At 42.4% G+C, this 20,202-nt stretch overlaps 1 protein-coding gene across 1 annotated transcript; it reads right to left on the reverse strand.

The window, feature by feature from the left end:
- Nucleotides 1-15,551: 15,551 nt before the first annotated feature.
- On the reverse strand, nucleotides 15,552-19,265 carry LOC130162011 (neurogenic differentiation factor 2-like). The gene is made up of 2 exons (XM_056365432.1): nucleotides 18,888-19,265; nucleotides 15,552-16,951 (listed from the first exon to the last, which is right to left on the reverse strand). Exon 2 carries the CDS (start codon nucleotides 16,936-16,938, stop codon nucleotides 15,859-15,861), a length of 1,080 nt encoding a protein of 359 aa, XP_056221407.1. The 5' UTR covers nucleotides 16,939-16,951; nucleotides 18,888-19,265; the 3' UTR covers nucleotides 15,552-15,858.
- Between the last annotated feature and the right edge of the window lie 937 nt (nucleotides 19,266-20,202).

Consider the following 20,202-nt stretch of genomic DNA (forward strand, 5'->3'; position numbering starts at 1 on the left):
GTGTATTGTAACATTTCCCTGAGCTGTTGTTAACCAAGACTTCAGGTTTGAGTTTGTCCAGGTAACTAAATCACTGGACTTTCTGTCAGAATACAATTTTGAATTTTTTTGTAAAGCTGTTATTTTGTGATGCATCTCTTACACTTCTCAGGTCAGTTTACAGCCCAGGCCGACGCAGGCTGTTGTGCATGCAGTCGTGAGGAGATTGCTACACAAAGATGGAAGAGGAAAAAGCTAGGAAAGGCGATTGAGATACAGAGCATTAACCGGTGTCAGGAGGAAATTAAAGGCCGGATCGCTTTCTTAATCAGTGCACAAGCACTGCGTTAAGAAGGAATTAGGTCGACAGCTGCTGTGTCGCTGCTTACCTTGCTCCCGCTCTCTCCTTTCCTCATATGCACACATGCTCTTCACACTCTCTCATTGTCATTCTCCTTTTTGTTTCACTCCTTCACCCTCTCTTGCTCTAAACTTTTTTGTTTAGCCGCACTGTCGTTCTTGTTCCCCTGGGTTGCCACTTTTTGTTTCCCTGTCTATGCAACATACACACACACACACACACACACACACACACACACACAAACACACACACACACACAAAGAAGATCTGAGCTTTGGCCACTTATCTCTACCGGACACCACATACAAGCAAAATTAAACCTAAACAAGAGAATAGAAGGGAAGGGAAGGGAAGGGAAGGGAAGGGAAGAGAAGAGAAGCATGATGGATAGAGGATGGTTTTTGGTTCTGTTCCAGGAGGCTCGGTAGTACCCCTGTGGCTGATGGATGAGCTGTCATTGTTGAGCTCTTCCTCGTACACCTGAGATGAATGGACAAACAGCAGTGGCCCTTTCCCTGTCTATCCATCTTCTTCTGTTTAGATACGTTCTGCTGTCCACACTTGTCCCCCACCCACTCACACACACACGAGGGGCTCATCAGATGAGTTTTTGAAGACTATCACCGTTATTTTTAGACCCAAGTTGCCAGTAGCCAGTATTAACTGTATTTTTAATTTGACTATTCAATGCCAAAACATGGCAAGTGTTCAGGGTTCCTCGAGATTTGTATTGTTGCTGGAATTGTTTTAAAAAACTAACTCTAAAATCACCACGGGAGACTAAACCCTCGATAAGATCTACTTCAAAAACATATAGGGACTTAAAATCTCAAATTATAGTGTACATATTGTCATTATAAAGCTGTGAAGACAGACAAACAGCACTGACTGGACAATATCATGCACATTTGAATGGTTTGCAATCAAACTCTTTCAGTCCTTATTTCCATCTCCCACATGTCTGTTCATACCACATGTCAGAAATAGGGAAAGACTGGTCACTGGAGTCAGGAGTCACTCCACTTTTTAATTTGGCAAATGTGGCGTATAAATTTTAATTTGTTGCTTTAATCAGTTGAATCAACTGGAATGACCCTGAGCCTGATTGCCAGCGTCTTTCTGTCTTTCCGTTTTTCTGGCATACTCTGAAGGTCATGACTGTATGGAAAGTGGCAGGACTCAACATGGAGGGACGGACTTCCAGTTTTTAAGTTCTGTGGTGGTGGTTTGGCTGTTAAAATCTTGTAAAAGTTCAGTGAGTTAAGTAAATGGGAATTCATCTGTAATTATTATAAGTAAAATATTAGTGGTAAGAAAATGGAGAATATGTGAAAATATGTGGGTTTTGAAAGGTAGAGGAACATTCTGATCACGCATGTTTTCTACATTCCTTTAACACACCATGAAATATTGGATAGTCAGTTAGCATAAATAATATAATATTGAGTTGCATTGCTTAGCTGTGAAAAAGAAGCTGAAATACTCGCTTCATTTTGCTTCTAGTTTAAAATGTGAATATTGCCTGTGGTGATCATGTTTTGTGCATGTTGCTAGGGGAGTTGTCAAATAGCATAAACACACTTAGCATAAAACAGATACACAAGAATACCACAAACTGCCTTTATGAAGTTGGTTAGGTGTATACAGTCCGTGTGGCAGGAACACACTTTGGGGTGAAACTACTCTGCGTTCCTCTCCAAGGGGAAAGGTTTAAAAAACATTTAATTAGGCTTTTGGCATGGCTTCACTTTTAGCCTGGAGGTGTTGGAGGGGGTTTTACAGACTTCATCCCTATTAGAGCCTCGCAGATTAAACATTCATGAGAGCAATCAGCAGACCCTATGTGTTCTCTCCTGCTGTACAACTTCATCTGTAGTTTGTGTGTAGCGTCATGTTCCCGCAGCTCTACGCTATTGAATGCTGCCCTTTTTTTAGTGTCCACACTGTATCATACTCTCACCTTCTCGCGCTGATGCAATAGTGAACTTGCCTGTGAAACATAGGACATCAAGGTTTTTTTTTGAGCGTGTGTCATTTTATTAAAACTGGTGTGTGTATGGTGAGTCTTTAACTCCTTCTCTTCGGTGGTGCCCAGAGCCGGCCTAGAGAGGTGTCGTGCGGGTAGGATGGCGCAGGAAGGCGGAGGAGGTTTGAGGAAGAAGGGTGGGATGGTGTTGTGGGGTGGGGGTGAGGTGGAGTTGGGCAGGGTGGGTGGGGGGGCAACAGATGGTACGCCACGCTGCGAGGGACGTCGGCTGCCACGAGTGGGGGGGTTGGTGGAGTGGGGGCAGATAAATGGGGGTGGGAGGGGGGACTTTTCCCCACAGTGCCAGCAGGGATGACGAGGAGGGGGACTAGCTGCACGAGAGTGTGTTTGTATGTTTTTGTATTAGCGTGCCTGCGTCTCCGTGTGTGTGTGTGTGTGTGTGTGTGTGTGTGTGTGTGTGTGCGAAGGAAGAGCCATACTCTCCAGACTTCAGTTTCTCATCGAGTGAGGTGAGAGGCCTTTGCTCCAGTGCTTCATGCCCACTCAGTGTCTGTCTGTCTGTGGATTTCCAACGTTGGAGGAGAGAGTGATGACTCCCCCACGCGCCAGTACACAGCTAGTTCACGGGCATAAAGGCTGTATGAAGATGATGCCGGAATTACTCGTAACCCAGTTGTTGTGATGAACTACAAATTGTGATCCTCACGTCAGACGCCATAAATCAGCCTCGAGCAAAACGGCCATATGTGAGGGGAATTTAATAGCTCTCGTTTGATTTTTGCGCTTTCTTGACCAAGGCTGTATTTCATGCACCGAAAGCTGCTGAGCCAAGGGTAGAAAAATGGAAACTTACCCTCGATATCCTGCATCCCTCCCCATCATCACTCCCACCCTCCTCGTCTCCCCTCTTCTACCTATGCATGCACAGACGGCACACATGCTCACACACATGCACACACCAACCCCCAGTCATAGTGGCTGCCTGTAAACACACCAGCTTCAGTGGTATATATGGTGCTGCCTATTGAACAGATGTTGTGGAATTTAAGATGCAAATGCACCCCACCACCACCACCCCCTATCTAACACACACACACACACACACACACACACAACCACACACACACACAAACCTTCACCGTCTCCCTCCCCCCCAGCTGGCCCTGCCATGAACGTGCCATGTGGCGCTCCATTCCCCCTGGCACTCCGACTCTGGCTGTGCCAACTCTGCCGCGTCTGGCCGCCGCCAACTGGAAAGACCAAGAAAACAGCAGACTCAAAGTGGACTGTTTCTTTGTGTGTCTGGAAGTGTGTGTGTGTGTGTTTGTGTGTGTGTCTGTGTACCTACAGAAGTACAAGGCTTGAACTGTCAGTCATGGCAACAGTTATTTATTTAGAAGTGAAGAGTCAATAATCTCACATTAGATCTTTCTGTGTGAAAAATTACTCAAATGTCCAGTACGTATAGGTGGGATATGGATATGTGTGTGTGTGTGTGTGTGTGTGTGTGTGTGTGTATGTGTGTGTGTGTGTGTGCGTCTACATTTAATGAGTTAGTGTGCCTTTTGTATGCCTGTGCAGGTGTACAGTGTATGCAGCGTGTGTGCAGCATGTCACACTGTCAGTCCGTGCATGCCGGTTTGTGAATCCACATGGGAATGTCGGTGGAATTCCTGTTACCATGGAGATGTCCAAGCTCATCTGTAATAAAATTTCAACTTGAGAGAGATTAATTCAGGGGAAAGTGTTGATTTATTCATCCTGGTGGATACAGATGCACTTCCTCATTCGCTCTGATGTTTGACTGTGATGGCTGCCCATTCACTGACTGGTTTTCATTTTTCAAACCATGTCACTCTTGAAACTAACTGCTATGCTTTTCTATCTTCGCCGCAGGATACGTTAAAGGATAAGTCTGGTTATATTTTTGTTACAGTATCAAACGACCCTGCTAACAAGTATTTCCTGTGTAGCCTGATGTTGGTGGAGCAACAAGCCTCCATTGTTATCCAAAAAATGATTAAAAACACAAGTGAGCTTCACTGTTGCACTGGTTGATTGTGCCTTCGTGACAAAGAAGATGGGCATTGTAGTTTAGTCGATCCCATTTACACTGTCCTGCTGTTCACTAGAACACTAAATGTGTATTTATTTGCAGCTGAAAACAGCCCCCAACACATTTTATTCCTATTTGAGTAAAGTTTGCTGAAAACTACAGTGCCCAGCTGTTTTAGGTAATTACAGGGCCTTATTTAAAAATGAAAAGTGTACATTTATGACCCATTTTTTAAATTTTACATCATATGTAGGACCCAATGGGCTCGGGGCTGTGAGCCACAGAGAGGGAAGGGAAGAGAGAAAATATTGGACTCGTGTTGTTGATTTTGGTCTTTTCATAGGATTTGTTGACAGTGAGAGGGATATGAAATATCACCAGCCTCATCCTTAAAATACATCAATATTCACCAGAAGGTAGTAACATTCAAATCATTATTTTTCAAAAGAAGTTCTTTATATGAATGTACATTAGTTCCTGGTGCTCGGAATGAAGCTGTTCTTTGAGCTGCCTCCTTAAGAGTTTTTGAGTTACGGTCAGCTCCTGCAGTTAAACTTACATTACACTGATGACATGTGACAATCCAATATGTCATCATATCATGTTGCATATTACACAACCATACAGAAACATGTATTTTTATTGGATCAAGAGAAGATGATACATCACCTGTCCTGTGCTACTGTTTATGTTTGTATACACATTGATGCATTCGTGTGTGCATATGCATGAGCATGTGTTCAATATCAGCGTGTCTCTATGCGACCCTCAAGTCTCCCTTTCATTTAATGGATGAATCCCCACTCCTCCCTTTCCTCTCATGTGGTGATAGGAAGTGAGAGCTCCTCTCCTCATTCCTCTTCTGATAATCTCTTTTAATCTGATAAAGCAGTTGCGGGCTGCTATGTCAATACCTCATCTCGAGGCTGCCACCGGGACACACACTCCATTTTGTTTACTTCTTCTTAGCATCCAAGGAGCAATCGAGGGAGATGCATCGGCAGACAAAAAGAGGAAGAGGGAGACAGGCCGAGCATAAGGAGGAGAGAGAGAAGTGAAAGAAGGGGAGAGAGCGGAGAAGTGGGCGCAAGACTCATGGGAAATGGTTGCAAGGATGAGAACGGCAGTGACATATAGATATGACTTCTGTTAAACAACATGAAAGAGCTGAGATTATGTTAATAAAGGTCAACAATACCAACTAATTATCATGACATGATTGCCAGTCGTTAGTCATTTGCTCCTCTACATAATACATACAGCTTGAATTACGAATTAGGCTTTGTTTTACTCATCATAATCAGAATAAAAATGATTATTTACAGCATTTAGCAGAATGCAGAATGCCATGCATCTACACGTAGGATTATGTAACCATTTTTTTTTTTATCATATTATGATTTGTTTCATGCAGAGGCAAAACACACAACACTTCTCTAGCTTTCACATACAGTAACACACTGTCAAAACACACTGAATTCAGTAAAAACCTTATGTCAAAATGGCTTACAGAAATATTATCTTAAGACACAAAAAACTAAAACTGTAAATCACAAACTCAACATGTATTTCCAACCATGTACTAACAGGATTAGCAGAACTGCATTATTGTTAATTACTTCGAGACAGCTAGAACCTGTATGACAGCCTGTACAGTATCTGTTTCTGAGAGGAAGGAGCATATTGTTGGATATACATGGTGACATGGTTACAGTTAGTATTAATAGTAAAACCCCATAAATGTAGATTTGAATAATAAGCTCTTCTATTTTTCCTGTTTCCGTGTAGCCTACTATTTACAGTATTGTGCCATAATAGGCATGTATCTTAATGTATTACAGACAAATGCAGAATAGATGCCACAGTGTCTAAGGGTTTGTAATTTTTCCACATTAAAATGTCTAAAAATGACTACGGCCTATGTTACCCATTTTTTTGAGTTCAGTACTTACATTTGCCCAATTGTTTCAAGCTATTTTCAGAACCAGAGAAATTTTATGTGAAAATATGATTTAATCATGGTAACAGTATGCGTCATTACTTTTACTTTCACTGATACTCTAAATATATGAAGTGCTTTTACTGTGAAACTGTGAGTACAGGAAGTACATTTACTGTGAAACTGTAACTACAGGAAGTGCTTTTGCCGTGACGCAATTGACGCGTATTGTTGTACTGATGGAGTATTTTTACCCTGTGTTAGTGGTACTTTTACGTCAATAAAAGTTTACAAAAAAGAAAATTAAAAAAAAATAATAATAATTTGGTCTCCTGTCAATGACATCATATCCTCTATGCGCACGGGTCGGCTTTGTGGTTGCCTGCAAGATGCTCCAAATTGACTTTCATCAGATTTTAAGCTACATACACTTTTTACACCTCAGTCCCTTTCAACTGTGTATTTTAACCAGATGAGGGAGTTTACTTTTATTTTTCGGACGTCTGGATCTTGAATTATCAGAAAAAAGAGCCAGGCAAATATTAGGCAGCTTAGCTCCCAGCTGCTGAAGACTTCCTGTCCTGTGTCTGTGGAAGAGCGGCGAAAACGATTTTTTAAGTTTAACTGCTTTATTCGTTTACCCGTTTTCATCCCCTGGTCCGTTTGTTATAGAGAAGAGGACAATTCTGCGGATAATTCAGCTGCCGATGAAAACCTGCCGAATGTCCGGTTCATAACTTATCAAAGAGAAAGGTAAGCAGTCTCAGTTTCCAGCTACTCCCTGTCCGCTGATTGGCAAATCACTGATTTTTAGAGTGAAACTGCTTTATGGGTGTTTCTGTCGTTTTTAATCCCCTGGTGCGTTTGTTATGGAGAGGAGGACACCCTGTGGGTCATTCGGCTGCCGGTTAAAACCTCCTGAATGTGGGGTTCGTTAATTATCAGAGAAACAATCAAAACAAAGGTTAGCAGCAATCTCAGCTCCCAACTCTTCCCTGAGGTCTCCTGTTCTCGTACAGCGTCGGTGAAACACCGACTTTAAATGTGAAATTGCTTCATTCAGTGTTTTTAACGGTTATAATCACCGGGTCTGTTTGATTTCCTGAATTTCCAGCTGACACTCAAGGAATCCGAACCAGGAGAAGCTTACCAACTCTTTCTTACTGTATTTTGGTATTGTTTAGATTAAGAGACCCCTAGTGGCAGAAGTTACATATGTGCGTTAACAACAAAATTATTTCAATTTGAAATTACAAAATGAGTCCCAACATTTTATGTACACAATTTATCATTTGGATACAAGAAGATATTATTTCTCTCTTTTTTCTTTTTTTTTCTTTTTTTTTCTATAGTTGAGTTTATAAGCCTCTTCTTAATCAGTTGGATAACCAAAATGTTTTACAGAAGTCTAACCCTAACCCTAACTTGAATTACATTCTTTGTGATGGATAATTGGTAAACATCGTTTTAGGATTTAAGATGTGATGCTGTCTTGTCTTGTGGACTGTATTTGAGCACAAAGATGCAGTGAACTTTGTATTTACTTCAGCCCTTTGAGTTGTTGTTAAAGTTGAGCAATAATAAAAAAAATACAAAACTAAAAACTAGCTTTCTAGAAATCTCCTAAATAAATCATGACTTTTTATCAACTAAAAAAAAACACCAAGACTGACTGATGCTATACAACACCAAGCCAACACCAAGACTGATGTTAGATTAAAGGAACAAAGCAGACAGCCTGTTACTGTGATATTACATAAAATATGTGAATATGTAAAGACATTGTGTCTCACATTGTGAGCTTCTATAATACCAATCACCTTTTCTAAATTAACATCATTACTAACAAATGTCCTATACAGTACACACACAAAACAAAATACACACATGGACAAATGCACACTTAGAGGTCAGACCTGCACAAAGTCGAAACCTGTGGGTGGCTGCTAAGTCAAGGCCAGTGACTAAAGAGATGTGTGCGTATGTGTATCTGTGTGTGTGTGTTGCGAGCATCTGCATGTGTGAGACTGTGGCCGTCTCTGTATGTGTGAGAGAGAGTTTAAATTCAGCGACAGCTGTTCATTAGTCCATTACAACCCCACACTGCTGATTCCTCAAAGCAGCACACACCAGCAGAAAGACACACTGGTGATGGCATGAGCGCTACAGGAAGGTATGAGACATATTCAGTAGATACAGAAAAACAGACAGTTATTTTCAATTTGTTAGTCTTTATTTAGATTTTCTATTTTATAGAAGTCTATTTATAAAAGCGACTGCCTGGTGCTTTGCTGGTGACTGCAATCTAACATTCAGTGGCCAAATGTAATATTGCAATCTTGATTTTCTTTAATTCTTCTTTATTATCTTTATCTTCATTTTGTTTTATTTTCATTTTTAGCAGCGTTTTCTCTTTGTGTCTCTGCTCACCCTTGATTGGGAACTGTTACTGACCAAATCATATGCTATGACTTTAGAATAACACTTTTATGCATTCCCATGATAGATTGTCTTGTTCCAACTGAATATATCCCACTAGTTTCTCCTCTGTGACTGGGACATCGTGGAAACATGTGGACAGCGGCCAGCATGGGTGTATTTCCCTGAACTTTACATGAAACCTACACATCTGGCACATATGCTTTTTACCGTACCTACAGTCAGGTCTTTTATAGTTGCACTTGCATGTTCTGATATGTGGAAATGTTTTACTTTCACTACACTGGAAAAAGAAAATCTGATTTTGAAGTATATGCTGCTTTAAATTTTCACATTCCCGTCTTCATTTTCCTTGCTTACTTCTCAGTCAAATTCCTATGAGGAAACTCCCCTGAGAGTTGGAGCATAAAGACACACCTGTGAACAAGTACTTAACTTTTTTGTTGCTTCTCCGTTTTGCTCCATATTTGAAAATCATTGGATTGAAACATGTTGACAGCTAACAGCTGCAACGAAGCATTTACAGTGTAGTGTAAACTCCTTTTGATTTTGTGTACACCAGTGAAATTTTTGCACCTGGGCAGAAGATCTAAACTCATGGCCACCAGGTAATTTCTCTAATATCTAAACTATCACCTCAATCAAACAGACCAGTCTATACCACCATATATGTCATGATACACCCCCGCTCAGTGAGCCTGGAGATCTACTCCTCTGTTTTATAAATCCAGCAATTATATGGCAACTATTTCATATTATGCAGCACCATTTCATGGCTGCATCACAAACACTTCCAAACCTGAGTTAGTCTTGTTCTGTAAATAAAACCCCACATTTTTTCCCACCTGATGTCCGCTCGGTTAACATCAGGCCCTGTTATTACATGTTAAATACCTGTGAGAAAAAAACTGGACCAGCTGTTTTTCCTCAACCTCTAACTCGACCTGCATCAGTATGTGGCAAAAAGTCTCTTAACTACACCAGGCTTGAAAAAGTGACGGGCCTCTGTATGTCAAAGCTTTCTCTCAGATAGAAACATTTGTACTGGTGGGAACCAGGAATCTGTGTGTCTTGGATGAGGCTTGTTTATGTGTGTGTGAAAGGGAACATGTGTGTGTGTGTGTGTGTGTGTGTGTGTGTGTGTGTGTGTGTGTGTGTGTGTGTGTGTGTGTGTGTGTGTGCGTGCGTGCGCGCGCGCGTGCGTGCGTGCGTGCGTGCGTGCGCATGTGGGTGACCAGCGATAAAGAAGCTAGGCGAGGGTGTGATGTACTTTAAGAAGTTGAACGTGTTAGATTGAAGTGACCATGTTCCATGAGTGAGAAAAACTGGCGGGAAGAAAGTAAAGAGATGAGAAAGGTGAGGAAAAAAAGTGATATGCTGGGAGGGGAAAGTGAAAAAAAAAAAGTGATGAGTGTGTGATTAAAGAAAAGAGGGAGTTTAGTGTAAGTTTGTGTGTGGGATGAATCAGAGACAGTGAAGATGGGTAAAAGGGCAGTGAGAGGAGGGAGGAGGGAGGAGGGGGGGCAAAAAGAAGCAAACATGCCAGAGAAGAAGTGGAGACAGAGGGAAAGAGAGGAGAAAGGAGCAGAGGAGCGAGGGCAATGAGCTGGATTGAATACCATCTGACAGGTCCAGCTGGGAGTTTGCCCACCCCGCAGCACCGCAAAACCCCTCAATATGGAGGCCAATTACTGCTGCCCGCGTGACCGTGGCATGGCAGCATCAGAGATGCAACCCTCCTCCTCGCCTCTCCTTTCCCTTTTCCTCTACCCCCTCCCTCACCCCCATTTCCTCACACCCCCCCCCCACCCCCCCAAAAAATAAATAAAAAACACTCCCACCATCTGTGCAGAGTGACAACAACCTCTATACCCTACCATGCACAACACAGACTGTATACTGCACACACACTTGGGGCAAACACACACATCAAACATGACAAATCCTCACTCATGGGCTCTGTGTGCTGTTATACTCGACAGCAAGTCTGTGAGTGGTTTGGTTTCTGTGTGTGTGTGTGTGTGTGTGTGTGTGTGTGTGTGTGTGTGTGTGTGTGTGTGTGTGTGTGTGTGTGTGTGTGTGTGCGCACGCATGTGCATCTTTTATGACCCCAAAAAAACATAGTTACCTAGTTACTGTCACACCTTCTGCATGTATGTAACACAAAGACAGTAAGCTGCAAGCACAGATGGACATTCAGGTAGTAGGCTACCCAATCACACACACACGCACAGATGCATACACGCACACACCACCACCATTGTTCCACAGATGCAGGGGAATTTCACCCCCTATGCCAGCTTCATCTCTTTTCACAGAGCTGGGCGTGGCGCTTAGGCTGGCAGGGTGGTAATGGTGGGAGGGTGCAAGGTGGGTGAGCATGATGCAGTGGCACCCGGTGCCCACTGTGGTGGAGGTGACTCCCAAATTTAGCTCCATGTGCAGCCAGACAAGCTTGTCTAAATGGTGTTTTTTGTTTTTGTGCCCTCTCCTCTGCTGGTGTGTGGAAAAGAAGGGGAGTAAGTGACAAATAGAACATGTTGCATATGCATCACAGAGATCTCTTCTGTCACACACACACACACACACACACACACACACACACACACACACACACACACACTGCAGGGATATTATCACTCATCTTTTAATATTTAAATGGCTATTTTGAGGCTGGTTTATTTCCGCTTTCCGCCTGTCACTGCCCTCTCCCGCACAACAAACCACTCTATGTTATAATTATGACACTGATTAGTCCAATGAAATATTTTTCGAGATTAATCCCACAATAATGAATCCAATAAATGTTTACCTAATCTGATAAATGGGAGTAAAACTCTCCAGATGGAGATTTATGTACAGTAGGCCTGGGCCTACTTTGTGTTGTGTTTGCTGTGCTGCGGCTGCAATTTCAGCGGATCAGCTGATCGTTTTTAAAGCAGTTCAGATGAGCTCTTTGTGGGATTATTTCATCACAGTAATTGCATGGAATTTTATAAACACTCATTTGAACAATTAATCTTGAACAGGATTCCAGATAATTGATTTTATGGACTTTAGTCGGGTCAGTTAAGCCCATTTGTCATAGATATTTAAAATAACCATTACAATATATGACGATATCAGCCCTGTTGGACAGTGGCGCCGTTTTATTGATTAAAACGCATCAAAATAAGGGACTTAATCATATTTTTTATAAATAATTCGTTCAGTCCGAAACCCATACATTTCTTAAAAGGTTAATTGGCCAATATATGTTCGTGTAATAGCCTAATGCAAATTATAATAATAATTATTATAGTAATAGCAATAATAATAATAGATGTTTGTTTAAAACAGATTTTTCCAAGTGAAGCGTGAAGGTGAATTTTACCGGTTAAAAGTCACACTGTTTGAAAGGCTGCTGCAGGAGCTACTACAGCATTTTAAAAGCCCCTCTTTAACCCTGTGGAAATGTCCGATTAGTTCAATGCGTCGGTTTCTCTGCAGTCCCCTGCACAAGTGCTTGACCGCGCGAACGTGTCTCTTTTTGTTCGGGGCCGCGCGCGTGGACACTCAGCCTCCTTTACCGGCGGAGAATAATGAACAGATGCTGAGTGAATTAGGAAAGAAATACTGGGTCCCTCCCACAAGGGCCACTTTGGCAGGGGCCGCCTGGCTGCCACGTGGCGCAGCTGGCACCGGGGTTGGTGATGGTGGGCTTTACTGGTCTCTGGCGTTACTGGTGCTCAGACATTTAGCGACTTGGCACCGCGCTGCGCCATCAAATCCTCTGCCAGCCGCCACCCCTCCTCACTAAAAACTCCACAGGCTAAGTGAGAGGTTAGAGCCGAAAATAAAATCAGAAATGTGTCTCTCACCTTGCCCTCCGAGGCCTGCCCTTCACCCGGGACAGGAGACTAAAGTAGACTAATCCCCACCCGGAAGACTGTTCTCAGTCTTAGGAATAATATAGTTTTTATTTATAGATTAGTCTGTTCTATACAAAACACAGGCTCGCTTTTAGCCATTCGACCACTCATACAAGTGTTTGAGGATTTTTCGTTTCCGATTACTGACAATCTTTTTTTTTTTTTTTTTTTCCAAGTAAAATCTGTCCACCTGTGAGGGAAATGTCAAATCTTGGACAAGACTTCAATTTTACTGAACCAAAGTGTTGTATTAGAGGCTCATACAATTGTGTTTACAGTAGAAAGAGATTAGTAATGGTCTCTAAATTATTAATTATTTTTAAATTGGGGTATAACATCTATTCAAGATTATTTTTTAAAGCGCACTAACTTAATTTTCTCTTTGCATTTATCCACCTATAACAGAGGGGGGGGCGGTTTTAACAACAACAACAAAAAAATGTGTGGGCTCTGTGAATCTTTTAATATGAAATGATGAAAGATGCTGTCAATGCTACAGAAAAGTAAACCCCTTATTTGAGAAGAGTCTTTCAGGAAAAAAAAAGAAAATGGGTCCTATATAAAAAGCAGCTTTGTGTTTGTTTGTCTTTGGTGATTATAAAAAATGGCAGCCTTTCCAATCATTACATCAGCCTTTCGAATTTATCATCTGTGGTGAGAGGTGTGAGTGTGTTTGTATGTGCACATGTCTGTGTGTGTGTGTGTGTGTGTGTGTGTGTGTGTCCGTGTGTGTGTGTCCATGATGCCATCCCTGGGCTTCTTCGTTTCAAACCAACGGGCCATTGATTCACCTGATTTTGCACCTGCAGCTCTTCCACTGATGGGATGAGTCAGATGGGCCTTTTTGGCAAAAATGAAATCGAATTAAAAACGTAAAAAAAAAATTTATATATATATTCTAAATTATAAAGGGGATATCTTTATCTTTTCATGTAAGAATTTGCTGACAACTCTCCTGCTCTGTTTTCTCCTGCATGGGTCAGCGTTGGATGGGATAGTTTCCACCCTGCAGTGCCCGGTGCTGATTTCCCCTGGATGTCTGCAACAACATATGGGACCCAGGGCAGTGGTCCAAAGATGGTACTGAGCTCCACTATTGATTTGAGAAATGTGACCTAGCCTACATAAACTCAAATGATCAGACAGTCACTGTAAATACTAGAAACATGCCTTTCTTGCCTTTTTGAGCAGCCTGTGTTTCATATTTTCAGGTTATTGTCGCTGCAGTGAAAAGAGGGTTTTGAAACAGAGCTGTAAAAAAAATTTGATAGGACAAAAAACAAAAGTTAATAAATATCCTATTTTAATGTATTCTTGTGGAATTATGTGATTTTTTTTTTTGTATTATTTAACTCACCTGCTGTGACCACGCTCAGCTCCACCTTCACTGTGCTGGAGACACACACTCTCATCTAAAACTGCACTTTATTTGTATAGTATATCAAGTGTTGGCACTTTGTCTGTCTCATGGCTCTGGGTGACTGCGGCCTTTTGCTCACTATCTAGCGTATCGTGTGTGTATCTGAAGCTCAGAGTCAAAAACACATGGTAAAGTGTCTTATTGCTTTTGAAAGAGGTTTAAGCCCCTGTTGGTTTCAGAGAGCTCATTCTAGCTTAAAATGGTTTCCTGTGCTGGTCAGTAACTGCTACATTTGTTTCGTTGAGCCCGTGTTGTGTTAAAACGAGAAAAATAAACATAAAAATAGCTCAATTAGCCTAATTAATGGCAGTTCACATTACAAATAACATTACTTTACATGAATATATAAGCTTTACTTTGCAGGTTTTTATAGAGCAGGCCTATTTATTCTCGCTTGTTGCTGTAAATAACCAACAGTTTTCCAGATCAGGTCCAGATGAATAATATGCACAGCATCTCAATCTCACTAACTCAGTCATTTAAACCAAGGAGAGCTGTAAGGAAGCAGCATCAAGGCCACTTCATAGTCCAGAGCTGCATCAATGTCCGAGCTAGAGGATGACATTAAAGTAAAACGTGAGAATTTTGGTCTAAAAATAGAGTCTGATTCTTCCCCCACATTTGATTCAAAGTTGATGTATTTTTAGTTTTCAATTCTATCAATTTCTTTAACGTGTTTGTTTGATTTCTATACCTTAACTGCCCGATATCCAGCTAGGCTATATCCAGGGTTTAGTTGAATTATCAAAGTACAGGCATTTTGTCTAATTTAATTTCCAGTGGTTATTAATCTAATTAGGCCTAAAGCACTTAAGATTTCTGTTTTGCTATCAGTCTTTTATATTGCTTGTTCTTCAGCTATTTTAGATGCAACAGGCCCAGAAACTTATTCATAAGCTAAATCCATAAAAAATTTAAAATAAAAAAAAAAAAAAAAAGCTATACAGTGTTTTGTGTGTGCCTCCTGTCATGTTTTGTTTCTATAGTTTATCCAAGCTTATAAATTGCTCATTTCTAAAGATTTTTTTCTATTTTCAGTAGAATTAAAATAGTTTTACCAGAAAAACTTCAAAAACATTCATGTCATCTGTTATATTCAGGCTGCATATACAGTCGACAACTACTCTAGGATACAACCATCTGAAAGGCGCTTTTCATGTTTCATTTAAATAAACAAAAAATAAATAGATAATTAAAATAAGACAACTAGATTAAAATATGTTTGAAGTGCCTGTGTCTTTAAAAAAATTAGATCGCTGACAAGCAGCAAAAGATTTGCGATGATATTATTTCAGACGAGGTTTTTATTTTTTTTATTTATTTTTGAAGGCTTTTATTTTTATATTTTTAAATACTTTTCAATCTAAGATTATTTCCCGGAAACATTAGAGCCTCTGCTTTATCCACCCAGCCAGAGTCAGTGTTCCCCTTGATGCTCACAAGAAGATTTGTTCGATCATTTCAGACAATTATAAAACATTTTTTTTTATTTCTGTTGTTCGGGTCATAACATGTTTCTCGTGGGCCTATACATCGTTTATGTCAATTGCACTCGTTCTGCATACAGGATAATAGTGGACACACTGTGATAGGATGTACAACAGTATAGGGATGACATCAGTAGAATACAGAAGGTAATCAGAGGACTCTTTCCATCACTTCCATCTCTCATCCTTTCAGAGACTCCTCTTGTTTTCCAAACAATATTACACGTTATAGGATTGTCAGTATAAGGTCAGTAAGCCTGACTGGGCCAGTACAAGGGCTCAGTTGTGGAAAAAAGCATTGAGATCCTCATATGGAGGAGCCCTGTCGTGGTGCAAGTGCACGTCGTGGAAAGGTGGAATGTTTTCCGAGTGCGAACCACCACTGCGCGCACCCGAGGGCCCAAACGGTAGGCTGTGGCCGGGTCGAGATGTGGTCAGTCCGGAGTAATGCATAGAGTAGTGATAGTTCCTGTCTGTCTCAGAGGACTCCTGCTGTCTCCCAGACAGTCCGCCGTTCAGGCAGACGGGTGGGCTGTGCTGGCCTTCATAGTCCGGGCTGTTGTAGTCGGGAGACGTCCCCCCCGGCGGGTACACCCCCCCGGCCTCGTACCCAGAACCATATGCAGGGCCCCGCAAGTTGAGTGCACCGGTTCCGGGCTGGTAATGCGGACTGGAGAGGCGGGAACAGCGGTAGGAGTAGGGGTGGACGGAGAAAGGAGAGCTGGGCATGTGGAAGCGGGCTCCGTCTGAACACGGTTCAGTCAGGAAGTTCCTTGTGTTGAGCTGCAGGCAGCCTGCCACCAGGTTAGTCGTGGGCTGTGACAGGCCCTTACACAACATCTGCACGTAGGTCACCACATCTGGACGTTTCCCGTTGCGTAAAATCTCCCCAAGAGCCAATATATAATTCTTGGCCAGCCTCAGAGTCTCGATCTTTGACAGCTTTTGGGTTTTGGAGTAGCATGGCACCACTTTGCGCAGATTGTCCAGCGCAGAATTCAAGTCGTGCATGCGCGTGCGCTCCCGCGCGTTCGCCTTCAGTCGACGCACCTTGGAGCGCTCCGCGCGCGCCGGCGTCATCTTGCGTTTCTTTGGGCCGCGCTTCTTGGGTTTGTCTCCACTGCTCTCGTCTCCACACTCTTCCTCCTCGGCCTCATCATCCTCATCGTCGTCGCCGGCCAACTCAGACTCAGCTCGGCTGCTGCCTTCCTGCGCGTCGTCCAGATCGTCATCCTCGAGGTCACAGGGCTCGTGCTCATCGTCCTTGGCCTTGCAGTCCTCGCTCTCATTGTCCTCCACCCAATCAGCCGCGAGCCTCTGAACGTCCGGCAGCACCTCGCTGAACAGACGGCTCAACATTGTGGCAAGCAACCTGCAAGAGACAAGCAACACTTCAGCTGAACCGTACTGCGTCCTCTGCTGCTGCTTACGCACCCATAGGTGCACTGTAAAGCAAGAGAACCTGCCTCAGGGAGATCCCAGAAGGCCCTAGGCTACCCAGAGGAAAATACACTATTATTCCGTTAACGCTTCTATCATATCATTGAAGGCCAAGACTTCTTTAGACAGAATTTCATCTCTATATTATAACACTTTTCTATTACAGGTTATATCCTGCTTTAATATCTCTGTGCCATTTGCATAAGACAGTTATAATCGATCTTTCTCTCATCTTTGAGGGGATAAGGCTGGTCCAACATCCGGGCAACGATTGGTTGAATATAGGAAACATTTTGTCGCCTTAAGAGGAAATATTGAAACCACAGTTTCCATGTTTAATCTGATATTGATCCGGTTAATTCATATGGGATTCAACAGAACTTGCTTCATAAAATTGGGCCTTTAAACGTATAAATCTTGTATCTTTTTAATTATCCGACATATAAGAAAGATTCATAAAAGAGTGCATGTTGTTTTAAAATTTCCTGTAGTAAAATCGGATCTTTTTTAATGGCAGGCAGCAACAGTCTGGGCCACCGCCTCGGCCTCCACATGTGCGTCGGTCTGTCCCCTCCAGCAGTCCGGCACTGGGAGCGGTGCTGTGTCCCAACCCCCACCCCCCCACCCCAGGGACGCATTAAGGGTGCGGTCCCTCCTCCGTCCTATAAATTAACCAACCTGGAGGAATTCCAGCACAGTCAGGCTGCACACTGGAGTACAGGATCCCAAACACCTCTATGTCTCTGAATTAACAGGTTTTCACCCCCAAACCACACTTGAGAAGATTTCTGTAATTAAAAATGCACTTCATTCTGTGTGAATCGTCCGAGATATTTCAGAAAGCGAAGTGGTAATAACGATATTGAAATGTGCCTTTAGGACCAGAGCCTCTGCAGGTGCACGAGGCTAATTTTGGACACCACTCAAGTTCACGTAGGCCACTGACCAAACGTTATCTGACGCGTTTTTTTTTTTTTTTTTTTGGCTGAACTTTAGTCAAGTCTGAGAGACAGTGGAGATGGAGTATTTTAGATCTTTTTAATTTCATAGACGTCTTTCTTTTCCTTGATTTAAAAAAAAAAAAATGCAGGTCTTAGGTTAATCAAAGCTCAGGCACGAGGCCACGTTCTAACATCATATTTTCTAACACTGTAATAAAGCTTATTTACTGTGATAGATTCACAGAGTCATGTTGACCAATAATACCGACTAAATAAACTATTTTAATTTAAAAGGTATAATCCCATCATATTTCCCCAGTATTATGAGCTCAGCTGTGCGCGTGGAGGCCAACGACGGATTTTTTTTTTCTAATCTTGTAAGCACAATGTAATTAATGCCAACCAATACCTTGTCAATTAGCCTGTGTATCTCTACGGAGAATTCTACCCCCTCGGTGCTCTGAAGCGCGTCGTGCTAACACACACACACACACACACACACACACACACACACGCAAATAAAACATAACAAAATAAACTCTGCGGTTCTCGTTTTTCTAAGATAACACAGTGGAAATGACAGTAAAAAGTGCCAGAGTAGCCTTTATTTCTCTTATAAAGATGAATATGTGTTTATGGATTTAGGTTATTGAAACGAAATCTATCAAATTAAACGTAGGTGGATCAATATTTTCGATTAAAACCAGCGATAAAGATCCTGGAGAGGACATTAAAAACCTCTCTATTCACGTCGCCCGCGAAGAGAAATAGTCCCTTATTCTAACACATGGTTTAACGCATAAGATTATCCCTGTCTGTTCCTAAAACACTAATTTCCCTCTTCATCGCACAACACAAAGACGAAAAGCAAATCTAGATCTATATCTGATATTCTAAGAAATTGTCTTGGAAATGTGCATATCCTACCTCCGTGGTGGAGCTCAGTGAAGGGGCGAAGCGGGTTTGTTTACACCATCTCTCTCCGGGTGGGCATCACATCCACACGCCCTGCACGGATGCTTGTGCAGGCGAGGCTCTGTTAGTTGTGCTCTCACACCTCTCTCTCCTCTCCTGCCACCCTGCTCTGTCTCTGCTGCTGCTGCCGCTGCTGCTGCTGCTGCTGCTGCTGTTGCTATCCCCAGCCCAAACGCGTGGAGGGAGCCGTGTGGCACGTCAGAGGCAGGACTGGATGGGTTACATACCAGCTCTGATGCCAGGCCCATATGGCTGGCACGTCATTGGCAAGAGCCATCACATGAGAGCCGGTGATTGACATGCGGCCGCATTCACAGAGACTGGCTTCCCCTGGGGGAGAGGGACTCGCCATCTGTCACTGAGCTGAAAGAGAAAATGGAATAAGGAGTGAATGGCACAGACAAAAAAAACCACGGGCACACCAAACGCACTGGATTCAAACCGCTTCTGTTAGCCTCCATCTTTGGGAGGAAAAAAAAAAAACGGGGTTAATCTCATATAGAAGGTTTAGGAAAACAATCCCCTTATGAGAAATAATTATAGTAATCCCATAATAATACATTTACAGTGATATCATTCAAATTTTAGGCGACAGCAAAACGAGAATCCTCCAACAGGATTGTTATAGGATTACTTATAGGCTAATGATTTTGTTGGATAAGAAAAAAAAACTGATTCATAAAGCTACAAATAATCCACATAAGCCCTATGGGAAAATTAATTAAATGTTTTAGTGATAAATAGTCTAAAAGGATCAGCTAAACACTGTAAATCCCTATAGAAATATCATAAGGAAAGGCCAAGTTTACAACAACAAGAAATAGACAGTTAACACTACCGGGTCCACACAAAGGCCTGGGATAAATAAGGGACCCGCCATAAAGATCAGAGTCAGGGTGCAATTGCCTAAACGAGTCATTTGAACTGAGCTAAGCAGAGCGTCTTGGTTTGGGTTGCCAGGCTTGGCACAGGTGCCTGTGGGCGGGCTGGTGCCAAAGGTGGCTGAGGCACAGATTGCAGAGAGGGGCCAGAAGATGGGGCAAGACAAGAGAGAGGAAGAGAGAGAAAGAGAGGGAGGAATAAGAGTGAAAGAGACCGAGGGGAAGAGGGAGCAGACTTGTCATTACCACCAGGCTACAGTTTACTGGACACTGTCCCCACACAGTTTCTCTGTTATCAGTGAAACAACCAAAAAATGCTTGAATTGAGAAGCGAATGGCAGTGTTTCTGGTCATGGCTGCTCACTCCCATCCTCCGATGAAGACCT

The sequence above is a fragment of the Seriola aureovittata genome, chromosome 21 (assembly GCF_021018895.1).
Source record: "Seriola aureovittata isolate HTS-2021-v1 ecotype China chromosome 21, ASM2101889v1, whole genome shotgun sequence".
Lineage (NCBI taxonomy): Eukaryota > Metazoa > Chordata > Actinopteri > Carangiformes > Carangidae > Seriola > Seriola aureovittata.

What these genes read in the sequence shown, in the direction of transcription:
- LOC130162011 (XM_056365432.1), bottom strand. Translation starts at nt 16,938, where the DNA reads ATGTTGAGCCGTCTGTTCAGCGAGGTGCTGCCGGACGTTCAGAGGCTC.